The 13,406-nt window shown below is 45.4% G+C and overlaps 1 protein-coding gene across 3 annotated transcripts in view; it reads right to left on the minus strand.

The window, feature by feature from the left end:
• Positions 1–9,258: 9,258 nt before the first annotated feature.
• The window catches only part of LOC144147094 (uncharacterized), a 228,279-nt gene continuing 224,131 nt past the window's right edge, over positions 9,259–13,406 (minus strand). For 2 of the 3 annotated variants that reach the window (XM_077679144.1, XM_077679143.1), the window contains exon 20: positions 9,259–11,946. In XM_077679144.1, coding sequence (XP_077535270.1) covers positions 11,576–11,946 — 371 coding nt within the window. In that variant the 3' untranslated portion in view covers positions 9,259–11,575. The remainder of the gene's footprint in view (positions 11,947–13,406) is intronic. The other variant, XM_077679146.1, reaches the window with a different exon arrangement.

Genomic DNA, 13,406 nt, shown 5'->3' on the forward strand with positions numbered 1-13,406 from the left:
GCAGCTCTGCTATTTCCCCAGTGTTCGCATCGCAATGGCGAAGGTGGCTGAATATTTTTGCTATTGCTTCTCGCTTTTGGTAGATATGCATTTGGATTTAGATAAAAGTGGTGGTTAATACCGGTCTTTTATTTGCTATTTAATGTAGGAATGTTGGGTGGTGGGTTTGTGTGCAGTTTATGAGCGTGCATTTTTCATACCAAAATTACGGGTATTCTCGCCTAACGAATCATTGTAAAGGTGGGCAGCACGGTTTTGAATTGACACTGGTTTGTTAACGGGCACCTTTCGGCCACGTTGCCACGGAGAAGTGGCGTATTCCAGTATAGCGGGCACATTCGTGTTGCCCAGAGTCTCCTTAGCATCCTGGGGTACTTTTTTTAAATGCGGAGCATTTCTTAGGCTCGCCTGGTCGTCCGTCGTTGATGGCGGCGCCGTCCACACGCTCACTGCGCACGCGCAACTCTCCTCCTTACACCCACAGCTCCGCGATACTACACTATAAAAAAAGAAATAGTTAGCGGCGCCCGGTTTCGATCCCACGACTCTCTAGCCACAACGGGAGGTACGCGGTGCTCTTCCCACTACGCTACAAATCCGTCGGGGCTCGTCGTTCATCGGGGCTCTCTCTGATTTGTCTATTTTTTGGCGGCAGGTTCAAATTCATTTCTTTTCTTCTTCGTCCTCGGCTCTTCGTTTGCCTACGTCATTCAAATACCTTCGGAGATTGCCCCTTGACGCGTGACAATGAAAGAGGGAAGAACGGAACAAACGACTCCGCAAAAGAATAAAAAAATATCACGGAAAAGGCTAAAGAATACTGAGACAAAATTATGAAGCGAAAATCGGAAGAGTTTTGTCCGAAACTTCGAGAGCACCCTTAGCACTTCTAGGCCACGGGCAATTTTGAGAAGTAGGCTAGATCCAAACAGCACATAAAGGGCAAACCAACGGGGCGAAAAACATTAGCCCATACGTTCCAAGGAAACGAAAGCTCTCAGAAGCATTAGAGAGAGTCTGGTGACAGGAACACCATTGCCCATATCCAAACGCAGGACAAGGGTGCAAGAACGCCATATTCGATCAGCACATAAACGCAGAGGGTGTTTTTGATGCAACGATCGCCGCAAAAAGAAAGGCCGGTCCAGGCACAGAGGAGATAACAAGCATAACCAGAAACATCAGTAATCAGCAACTACAAGAGTTAACCGAATATATTTATAACTAAAACTGAAAATGAGGCTCCATCCCGCAAGACTGGAATCATTGGGAAATGAACTGCTGCACTGGCTATTTATTTATGTTCACAGTCATCTGTGCAGTGAAAACATATGAAATGTACGCATGAAAATGTGGGAAGGGCGAGCCGGCAGGAAGCAGCGTGAGCGGTTACGGGAAGAAAAAAGACATCGAGTTATTTTGAAAGTTACAGAATGCAATAGTACCTATGAAAAATTCAAGCTTGTGATAGTTTGTACATACCTTTAGAATAAAGCTGCGCGTAAGACGGGACAAGAGGAATGAAGTGTTCAACACTTCTCTTTACTTTGCAAAACTCCATCATATCCATCCCACACTATTTGCTTCCCTCAACTGCCTCTCGTGCGGTTCTGATGCCACCGTGTCCCACGCCATGTGAGCTCGTAGAAATAATTCATTTCTCTCGGCAAGATCAGAAGACCAGTGGGAGGGAGCGCGGGGCAGCTCGGATTCAGCGACCCAAATCTCCTTGTTGAACCAAGCCATCTCTGTCGCCGTCATGCCCATGCCGGCTACCACACCGACATCTTAACTGCGTTTTGAAACAATTTAGTTCTCTCTATTTCTGGTTACGTCATAATCCTAACCCGTATAACGCGCTGTCACCCAATTTCCCGGAATAGTGTTTGAACGACATTTGTCGCAAAAGAAGAAGATCTGGCCCACTTTTCCTCTTTCCTTTCATGGCAAGAAATTGCTTCGTGGCTTCTTTCTGGGAGACCTAAGGATTTTGGAGATTCCGTGTACGCACAGCAACAAGTATCCGTGCACGCCAGAGAAAAGGTAAAAGGCATTCGCTGAAAAAAAAATTACACCATCTTGAGGATGCGAGGATGCGATGAGGATGAGGATGCGAAGCATCGTGGCGGTTCCGTGTGGTTCCATTGTGTTGCATTTATGTTGAGTGATCTGGTTTTTACTAGCGCCAGAGGGAATTCCGCGTCCGGGTCCACACCGGTGGCAAAGGCACGCAAGTGCTGTTGTGTTACGGTGAGTAGGAGGTGGTTCTCGAGGCGCCGAAACTCGTCCATCATGTTCTTGTCGATGTTGTATCTGTGGTAGAATCGGTAGCCTCCGTCAGCTTTGGTGAGGAAAGGTTGTTGACATTGGTGCACCGGCTGAGAGCAATGTACACGCCCTCCTCTTCGCAGCTTTGTCTTCTCGTTCTTCTTCTTCTTCTTCGGCGGTTCCCCTACGGGAAGATGACGACGGTGGTTGAACGCGAACCTATCTCGTGATGGATTCTTTGGTCGGCCAATCCCTAGGGGCATCCTGCCACAATCAGCATCAGAGGCGCTGCGGACGGGGCTGGTTGAGCTGCAAGGCGAAGTTCGAAGTCGTTAAGGCACTGTTTTCCGCTGACGGCCCCGATTACACGGAGGTACTTAAGCAGCCAGGCGTGCGGTTTCTTCCGCGAATATCCCCTAGTTTGTTCTGAGCAGCGACTTTCGGTCGCGTAGCCGAGCGCTCCTCGCTGAATACCCCGGTGGATGAAGGCCTTACATTGGAATTAGGCATGCCAGGAGGGAAACGGGCCCCCAAGGGAGAGTAGGTGCGCTTTCCGGGCAGAATTCCTCTAGAATTCCTCTACCTCTAGGCAAAATCCTTGGATGGTTTTCGGAGCAAGTGGTTGCCTTTGTCGCCGTGCATGACAGCTAGAGAATTTTTTTTGGGGGGGGAGAGGGGGGGAAGGGGGCTTAAGCTCCCTAAGCCCCTCGCCCTCCCTACGGCCCTGCTTCTACTCTCAAGAAGGATAACCGACAAAGCTGGCCACATTGAAAGTACTGCACGACACAACAAGCGTTTTTTTTGGGGATTTGCGACTAAGCAGGGTTCCTAGCTAATTATCAGAATAAAACATGGAAGAACTCAAGCGTTATTGCAAGGGATAACATGGGGCTGTCCGGTTTCCTTCCACATCGTAGGTGTCTTAGTGCCTGTGTAACACGCCAACCTAAACCGCTCGACCAGGGAGGGGAGCGGCCAGGCCCCATTTCCCCAAAGTTCCCCACAGCAGAACGACTTTGTCAAAGGTGAGCTCGAGAATCTGCCTGCGCATAGACTCCCCACTCCCGCAGCCCAGATGCACGCATAAACGAGCAACTGGTATTGTGCGCCTACTTAGACATGAAAGACGCCGGCTGAAGCGTCACTCCAGGACCCCTTAAAGAATCAAACAGAAAGGAAGCTGTAGCGGCGGCGGGGTTAGCTATGGTTGGGTTTTGCGTTAGCGAATTTATATGTTATCTCTATCGGCTCGCGTTATCTTTCAAGCGGCGAACTTGCTCTTCATCCGTGAGGCATTCGAAGCTACTTGACGAGGTTGAACTCGAGGCGGGAACGACGAGAGCACGTTACAGGCACCCGCTTTTCGTTGTTATCACGCCCAGTCGCGCTTCTTTGCGTCCGACGCTCTTTTAATTTCCACTCTTTGCCCTCCAACTGAACGACACGCGACTGTTGAATAGTGAGTTATACACACAACTGGTGATAACGGCGCCAGCGCCGTTATCAACCGATTGCGCAACCTGTGAAAGAGGCATCGGTGGTCGCAAGGAGTTTGAATTTGCGGAAGTATCAGGAGTATATGAAAGTACGAGGAGTACAAACTCGCCGGTGGCAATGAGGAGGAGGTCAAAGGCGCTGATGAGTAAATCGTCGCCTCCAGAAGAGAAACCCTTCATTCTAGCCATATTCAGCTCCGCTCCAAAAAAATAAAATTAGATAAAAGTCGTGCAGGTTCTCATTACACATGTCTTTAGAGAAGAGTAAGCTTCACACCCCAGCGGCTTTCTCAACCGCATGGGAATTTCGATGCCGATGTTCGGATAACACACTGAAAGGCTCACAACACGTTAAATAGGGCACATGAGTGCAGCAGCGGGCGTGCGCGAGAAGTCGCTACACCATGCACATGATGCGACGCTGTCGCGAATGGGTCGTAAGAAGAGTTTATTGAAAGAACACAAGGAGCACAAATGTTGTCAGGATACAATGTTTCTTAGTTCTGTAGTCTCGTATGCGTGTCTTTTGAACGACACTGTAACCAACAGCAATACAAACAATCCAGTAAAGTCGATAGAAACTCCCATGCTGCACACGTGAGAGCTATGTTAAGTGCACGCATTATTGGTAGGAGTATGGAGCAAAACATAACATGTCCGGGTTGTTTTATACTGCGCCTAGAAAGAGAACCAAAAATCAGGTGCCCGACCAGCTGTCGCACTATCTTGCCTCTGGTTAGAATTCTAAGCTCACTAAAGCACAGAATATGCTGGATGATATCCCGTCTAATCCTCCAACCAGACGACGGAGTGCACTTGGGACTTAAAGGAGTACTGACACCAAATTTAGAGGCCTAAATAACGATATAATTGGCTTCAGTAGTTTGTACAGATTACCCACAGAAATTTTTGGAGCGATCCGAGGCTGGAAACGCATCAAAAATCGATTTTAATTGCCCTGGCCGCGAACTATTACAAATCGGCAGCACTAGCGAAATCGCTTAGGGTGTGACGTCAGGCTATCCGCGATTTTGCGGCCGATTCAGCATGACGTCATACAGTTGTTTCCGGAACCGGAAGCGATAGCCTGCGCTGTTGTTGTGGGCGGTCTCGCTTCGATAGGAGGTTTGGCTTGGCTGCGGTACCGCTGTGAGCAAGGCTTGCGAAGTGCGCACTTCACGTTTCCGCGCAGGTATTGCCATCTCTCGACCGGTCGGCGCACCGCCCGCCGCGTGCCGCGGGGGGCCGGTCAGCGTATACGCTTGCATCGCGGCAGATATCTGATCGCCGCTTTTAAAATAAGCCCTGATAACAATCCCAAGCACAATTTTTCACCACACTAACACCTACTTTCTCGCATGTGGAACTTCATTTTAACGATCAGATTGATTCAGAAGAGCAGCGACAAGCGGTTGCTACCGTCTTGCTACCGTGGTCTGCGCCGGATCGAGCCGCTGAGTGTCCGAGCTGGCAGGCGCGGCCGGCGTGTGCGCGAACTGTTTCCGAAGGCAGGAAACGCTTCACGATTGCCTGCTTTATCCATTTTTTGCGATTAAACGCGCGGGATCTACAAATTCAGCTCAGCGATAGTCGTAGTTGACCATGGAGCAAAAACGGTGGGCGGAGCGACGCCGACGACGCATCGCATGCACGCATCGGGTCATGTGTCTCAAATTCACGCGTACGACTAGTCGTGGTGACAGTCGTAACGATCAGTCGCATGCGAATCGAGTGTACAAATCGTACATGTGTCCAGCGCTTTAGTGTGAACCGCGTGCAATCCGTAGCAGACGATGCAGCGAACGTCCCTGACGTCACGGAGACCATGACGTCACGGTCCGACGTCACGGAGACCGTGACGTCAGGCAGTCCGCTTGCAGGCTCTCCTTCGAACGGCCATTTTCCCGCGCGGCGACCGAATTTGAAAGTGGTTGCAATAAACGTGCTATAATTAATTATATGTTGGTGGCTGACGCCTTTCGGTTCGATTTTCGTAATTACTGGGACCATAGGTATTCTTTACAGCATAAAAACTGAAAGCGAGAAATTTCGTGTCAGTACTCCTTTAATACCTAGTTGCCCGGATTAAAATAGAGCTGCTTTCTCCATCCATACGTCTCTGTGTTTGGCGTTTGCATCAACTTTCCAGGAGCGGAAAGCTGCATAACCTGGCTTGCGACTTTACGCATGAGGCCTTCCAGATCTGTAGTAGAAGCGTGTTGGGAAAATACGTCGTAGACGGCTGACAAAAACCATGAACCCATCTCTTGGTCCCTGACTGCCATGTACTCCGGAAGAGTTGCGTGGGCGCAGTACATGTCAGACCATTCGGCTAAAAAACCCGGTGGTGCTGTGTCAGCAGCTGTGAAATGCTGAGCATTGTCGGTGGCATAGTTGTTGTTTCCTGCACAGAATAAGAATGCAAATTATGACGTTCAAAAGTGGGTACGTAAATACTACAACTTCGCTTGGAGCGCAGCCGCTACCAAAATTGAAAATGGTGATTAGTGTTGTTTGTGTAGGCGCAACAACTATACATCCAGAGGTTTTACATGCTTTCGATCTGCACCACTGCCTCGTGTATCTATAGAAGTAATGACAAACAAAAAGTATTTTGAGATCCGGGACAACATAAAATAATAACTAAAATATATTAGGTACGTAACTCTTTCCAGTAAAACGTTGCAGAAAACATTTACACAGACAATAAAAGAGAGTAGAATTCTGCCTGCCTAGACGCTAACCAGCATATCACTAGTATTTAAACCAGTAATCTCTCCGATACTTCCAATTATCGCCCACTTTCTCTAAAATATTTTCCTTTTAAGCTCCTTGAGCACATAGTCTATTAGAACATGGAAACTCATCTTGAAGAAATTTTTTTCTTTTCAAAAACCAGCATGGCCTTCGCCGAAGCCATTCCTGTGAATCAAAACTTGCCCAGTTTCGTACGGACCTTCGTAACCTCGATTTATTGGTCCAAACCTAAGTCGTGCTCCTCGAATTAATTAAGGTGTTTCATGGCGTTCATCATAACTACTTCTGTTTAAACCGTCCTCATTTAATATCGACCCGTTCATACTATCATGCATACGATTTCTCTCTGACAAATCGATCCCAATATACAGTAACCGGAGGTCATAGTTCTTCGACTAAAAACGTTATTTTAGGCGTACCTCAAGGTCCAGTGCATGTCCCTCTATTCTTTCTAAATTTCATTAAACGGACACGTAAGACAAAAACGAAGTTGTTCTGCATAGACTGGCATCCGCAGAAATTGAATATATCGGTCTCTGGGTCAGTACCCCGAAAACAACCGCGTAAGGAATAAAAAAAAAAAGAATCTATGTGCCGTCCAGCAGATCTGACGTTCACGGGGACTGAGCGGATGTGCCAAGTGTGAAGAAGGAGGACAGCGCACACACGCTTTCAAAGAAGTAGATAAAATTTTTCTTTGTACGTTCACTTTCATAAGACATAAACAGTTATGAATCTACAGGTAAAATTCAAGCCGTGCCGACATTCGCAAGCTGCGAATCCTTGGCGCCGGTGGCGGTTGAGTTGGTTATTGCAGGTTAGGCGAAGTCACATGTCTGTTATCTCCTTGTTTATATCATGGCTGCAGGTAGCGGGTCGGCATTCGACAATAGAGTCGCTTAGTATAATTACTAGAGAGGAATCGGGCGCTAGCATCCGCACGGCTCACATCAAGGCTGCCTGTGTCGTCATAGGGCATCCATTATGACGTGCGCTCCCCTTTTTGTCATCATTGCCGGGGATTGAAACGTTTTAATGGCGGTAAATTCAAATACCATGCCGCAAAAACGGAAAGAAGAATGTGTAATTAGGTCATTATAAAATAAAGTACGAAGTTTTAAAGCCAAAGAAATAAAAAAATAACACTTGCTCCTTGCCACTGTCAATGGCAAGGAGCAAGTGCTTCCCTTACGACGAACAGGAGGCAATCGATCACTGGTTAATTTCGCGCTTCGGCATCAGTGCGCAGGCCATGACAATGTGTTTGTTTGAAACCACTTCTTGATTTCTTGAAGTTGAATAAAATAAAATGTGTGCGTCAAACCACGTGTTTTGATACAGGGAGTTGTGTGCTGCTATGCTTGCGCTGCTGTGCGTACTTTGGTAAAATGATAATTGCATCACGTTATGCACGTTTTAGATTCCATACTGGCGCCAAGGCGCTTCTTAGTAGTGGTTTGGGCGCTCGTAAAAGTTGCAGGCTCACTTCTGGAGATGGGCTAACAGGAAACTCGCTTCGCAAAACATTCAACAAATGGAGCAATAAGGGTTACCATATCGTGCCGGAAAAAATTAGTGTTCCATGCTGTTCGAAGTTAATTAACAGGTGGCACCACATTGTTAAGCCTAGTGTATCGATGCGACTAAAACCCGACCATCAATAACGAGTATGCAAACCAAAAGAGCGCCCCTGTCGTCGTTCTCGCTGCGGTTGCGCTGTCCGCTAGACGTTTAGTAGGTAAACAAAAGCCCGACTTGCACATTGACATTGTTTTGCCACCATCTGACGTGCCATACGGCACCACGATTGACGCACAGAGAGTGGCAGGTGACAGAAGTGTGGGGTGGGCTAGTTGTCTCGTCGTATGCACCGAGTGCGCGACCAGTGGGTTCTGCGGCCGTGATGGTTCGCTCGGTAGGTTTTAGTTTTCCTGGCGTACCACGCCGCTGTCTCACTCGCTTCCGGCAACCGTTGACGTCACGCGAAACGCCATGCAATAGCGATGGGAATAAAATTCGGTTTTCTTCAAATTTTTTGCCAATTAAAGCATCTTTCACCCCGAATAAACCGCGAGAGGGCTTTGGGGCAGTTGAACTTAGGTCAAAGTCCAACTTGTTATTGGCTTTCAAGGTCCCTTTAATCACCTTCCTTCGGGTGTTACATCTTCCATGCGTCGTTCTGCAGAAAACTGCGTCTTTTGCCGCCCTATGCATGGTAGGTCTGACCAACTAGCACTCGAAAATGATTTTCCATCTCAACTTCAATTAATGTACTCTAACCACCTTTGTTTACCTAAATAAAACTACCTTACAATCATTGCCATGAATCAACATTGAACAAATAGTTTTTCCCTTCCTTTGCGCTCGGTATTGGAAACGATAACTTGTAAATTCTTCGCGATAAGCTTTTCGAACTGAAAGAAAAATTCATTCCAAGAATTAGTATCAGGTCATCGACACAAAGCACGTGGTTTCCCAACGGGGTAAACGAAGCCGCTGCAGCTTCATTTCATTTATTTCACCTTAAGGGACCTGAGGGTATTACATAAGGGGGGGCGTGCCGAAAGGTATGACACAGCGCTAAAATAATCACAAGGCAACAAAGAAAAAAAGGAACTAGTGACAAATGTACAGCAATATTAGCAGCAAATACAAAATTACAGTACAAAAATACAGCATTAACGAAAGGAAACACATAAAGCACATTTGATACGCAGGTACTATGAAACATGCTTCGCTATTTTACGCCGTTTCGCAATGGTTCCATCCTTCCGCGACTTAGTGCAGGCTTCGCCAGTTGAGTTAGGCGAACTCTACACTACTGAGGATGGCTCTGCATGCACCACTCACCGTGGAGAAGACGACGATCTCTTCGATGCATATGACGACAATTGCTGGCACCGCAACTATGAAAATAAACAATGATACTGAAACTTAACTTCGTGTCCGGAAATGCTCACCTACAAAAGTTTCGCCATTGAAGTCTAAGGCGTGAGATGAAGCTGCACGGCAAATACAATATTACGTGATTTGACACTGCCGATTATTTCGCATTTAAGGCCTCTTATCGACCTGAGAGGAAAGGTTAATATTAAATCAATCATCCTGTGCTGTTTTCACTCCATACTAGTGGCCGCTAAAATTAGCCATCACCAAGCCATACACCCGCTGTAGAGAACAGAGTGTGCGGTTTACGTGTTGACGGTGTACCACTGAACCGCAGCAGTGCGCTAAATGGAAGCGGCTACTGTGTATAAAAGAAACGAAGCCCTGGTTTTCATCAGTTTACATTCCGCCATCCTTTTAACCGCGCCAAGCCAACCGTCTGCTACCGACTGGAGATATAATACTATAAAAATGCATCCTACTTGGGCTCTTTGTGTGTGCTAAGGGCCACTTCAGGTATAAACCAAGCTGCAATAATTAAAAATGTCTTACGTTGCCGTTTTTACTCGAAATAAATGGTTTCCTTGGAGCACTCTGGCGAAGGTTTTTCTGTTTCTTATCACACATCAAAACAAAGGAAGCCAATGTTGGTCTTTTAAAAATCAAGGTGTTACTAATGAACGCCTGTTTTTTTTTATATTGCATGCGCCCCACAAATATGCGCTTGCTTTTAGTTGCCGTTTACACTCTCAACATTTCGCGTAGTGAGTTGCGGCTATAACGAACAGTTTATGTAGTTATAACGAATGATGCGCAGTTCGTCCTGCATAAATGTCAACAGCTTTCTTCGTTCCAACTGTTCAGACAGAAGGTGGTCGGGCCAACCTTTGGAATTTTCAATGGATAAAACAGAGGTCTCGTGGAGCCTTCACAGCTGACCCACAAAATGATGTACGCGACTGGATGATAGGGTTTCAATTTCAGTTTATTAGTGATTTTAAAAGACAGTGCAATGTAATATACAGAAGACGGGCTCAAAACTAAAACCTATAACGGGGCAAACGATGAGCAATTGGAAACAATGAATTCACTACAAATAAACAAGTAACACCTAATGCAAGTGAATGGCAGGAAAGTATACAATTCCTATCAATAAGTAGTAAATATATTCTAAGCAAAATCACAAGCAATACAACAACGCAAAGAATGAAGGGGAATGAGCTAAATATCGAGTGCTAGTATTCGTAGGACATTTTGACTACAAATAAAAGTCTCTAGATGGTAAATTACAAAAACAGACAATAAATAAGCGTAACGAATGTACTCGACTTTTGAAATATGACAACGTATACAGATATTTATACAAAGAGGCAGCTAATTTCTTAGAATAATGGCCGCAGAGGCAGGAATCACATTGTCACATTTTTTCCGCAGAGCAGGTAAGAAAGGAATTGAGGCTGGTTGTAAACCTGTTCACATTATTTTATTGTACAGGGAATCAGTGAAATCAAGCAATATTTCCGAATTTCCCAAATGAAACAAGCAATGTACAATACTATAAAATTCACCTGCGAACAGGTAGGAATGTATTCTCATGGAGTAGATGTTTTGCTTTACATTGCGGAAATCTTTTTGCAAAGATGTTCATCGCTTGGTTTTGTATTCTCCGAATTGATATATGCAAGTCATATGTGTTTGCCTATCCTGAAATAACGTACAATGTACGAGAATGATTGAAGGTAAAATACAGGGTAAGAAGTATTCTGCATTTTCAAGGGTTGGAAGAGAGATGTATTCCTGTGCAGCGCATCGAAGGGTATGCACAGCACTAGTTTGTGGTTTGAGGTGTAAGATTGGTGGTAGCAATGGCGGTTCACGCCACCATGCACACGCCAGTAATAGCTTGTTGATGGCCATCGTGTTCACAAAGGCCATAACATACATCTGGTACGACTCGTCACTAGAAAAAACAATTGTGCAGGTTTCAGCACACTAATAAAAAATTTAAATGTGTCGTGTTACCGGTGCACCTTTACTCAACTCAGCCAAGCTTGATCGCTCTCAATTTGTTTCGCCCTGAAGGAACGCCACCAGTCATGCAACTGTGATGTGTAAATGAATGGGTGCCTAAACCACTATAAAAGTGCGACAGTACCTTCCAAACTTCACTACACATAACGACCAGGGTTAAAATAAAGTTCTTTAGTCCATCCATCCATGTGAAGACGCGGCGTCTGCATGCTTCCGTCATGAGTCGAACGTTCCATCACCTTTTTTTGGACTTCCCGCATCAGACCATCCAGGGACATGCTGTAGGCGTATTTAGAAAACACGTCACTCACAGCAGCGAGAAACCACGATCCTACATGATTGTTCTTGAGTGCGACGTAACCTGGAATCGTAGCGTAGGCGATGTACCTGTCTGACACAAGAGGTATCCGCTTGCATGTTTGCCGGGAAGTCGATGAAGTCCGCCGGCGTGGTGAAAGGGGAGTATCCGATGTTTCCCGCACATCTTTAGTTCCGCAGTCCCACTGATCTGCATGAAAATGGTTGACTTTAAAACTTCCTGTAAAATTTATTGCACTGTATGATTGAGGAAGAGATAAGAAGCTAATAAACGTATAACTGTTTATTACCAACACGCCCGATGTGTGCTTTCACAAGGCCTGAAATGGATTTTTACAGGTAAATGTGATAGCATCAAAAACTTCAGACTTCATGGTATCTAAGTAAAATTTTTTGCCCCATCATCTACCCAGCTGGCCAACGCGCTGGAGGACATTGTTAACGAATGATGGCTTTTTGGAAGAAAACAGCACTGCACTACAACGTCCGTATGGGTGTCGCGGCCTAAATGCTCCCAGGTGCAATCTCACTGAGAATCTTGTTAATGCATTAGGCTTACTGATGCAGTGTTTGTAATTGCTTTGTGCGTAAATATTCCTAAAGTAAAAGAAATTGCGATGTCCGCGAGAGCACGTGTTGTATAGAAGGCACTGAGCAAGTTGCACTGAACAAGACGTTGACTGACTGACCGCACAAGCAGCTTACTATAGCCTAGCATTAATAACTGCAACGAACGACTACAATAGGGAAAGTAGCCCTTAAGTGCCGAAGTGGTATAATGTTTTATAACTTGAACTATTAAGAGTGCGAAAAAAGTACAAACATCTTTTGAAGTCATTGCCGTTTCTTTAAAAATCTTTAAATGTATCGTGACGTTTCATGTCTGTAGATTTCTCATACAAACTTGCCAAACTAATTTTTTGGTTGTACTGAAATATTTACTGATAATGATGATGAGTGAACAAAGACAAGTGGCTGAAACTTCTTAGACCACTAATATCTCGTCGCCTTTGGGAGTTGTCAAGATAGTTCCTGTATTCAGAAATCAATAAATTGATAAGCAGCTCAAGATTTGTGGGATTTTTACACATCCGATATTTGCCTTTGGAGCATTGCTTGTTCCCTCAACAAATTATGGCAAGTACATTATTCTGTTGTCTCATAAAGACAATTTTTGTGTTGAAAGACTACGGAATACAATGTATACAAATCCAGTTATTGATTTCATTTTCAACATTCCAAAAGCACTCAAACTGTGTTAAGTTGGGGAAGATATGGAAAATATTTGCTCTCATATTATTCGGTAAGAACGTTTTCAAAGGAAGTAGTGGTGCCAATAGAATTTACTATAGTGACGAAATATAAAGGCGTGCCGAATTTTGATTTTTGACGAAGCTTTGGATAATCTTGGACTAATAAATTCATGATGTCCTCGTCGCATCCTGCTGTGGTGTAACTTTGGGCTATCGTGTTAAAAAATGGCTGCTCGCTGTCGTTCGGTAGTGCAGAGCGCTGAAAGTGAGAAAAACGTTGACAGCAGCAACTCACGGATGCTTATCGTTCGAGTAAACCAGGTCCTTCAGGGCGAGCGATGCACGCCGGGGATAATGGTGAGGTATTTAAAAATAATCATGTCTCGACAATCCCCCC

The sequence above is a fragment of the Haemaphysalis longicornis genome, unplaced genomic scaffold (assembly GCF_048455015.1).
Source record: "Haemaphysalis longicornis isolate Haplotype H1 unplaced genomic scaffold, Haemaphysalis longicornis Haplotype H1 scaffold_7, whole genome shotgun sequence".
NCBI classification, from domain to species: Eukaryota; Metazoa; Arthropoda; class Arachnida; order Ixodida; family Ixodidae; genus Haemaphysalis; species Haemaphysalis longicornis.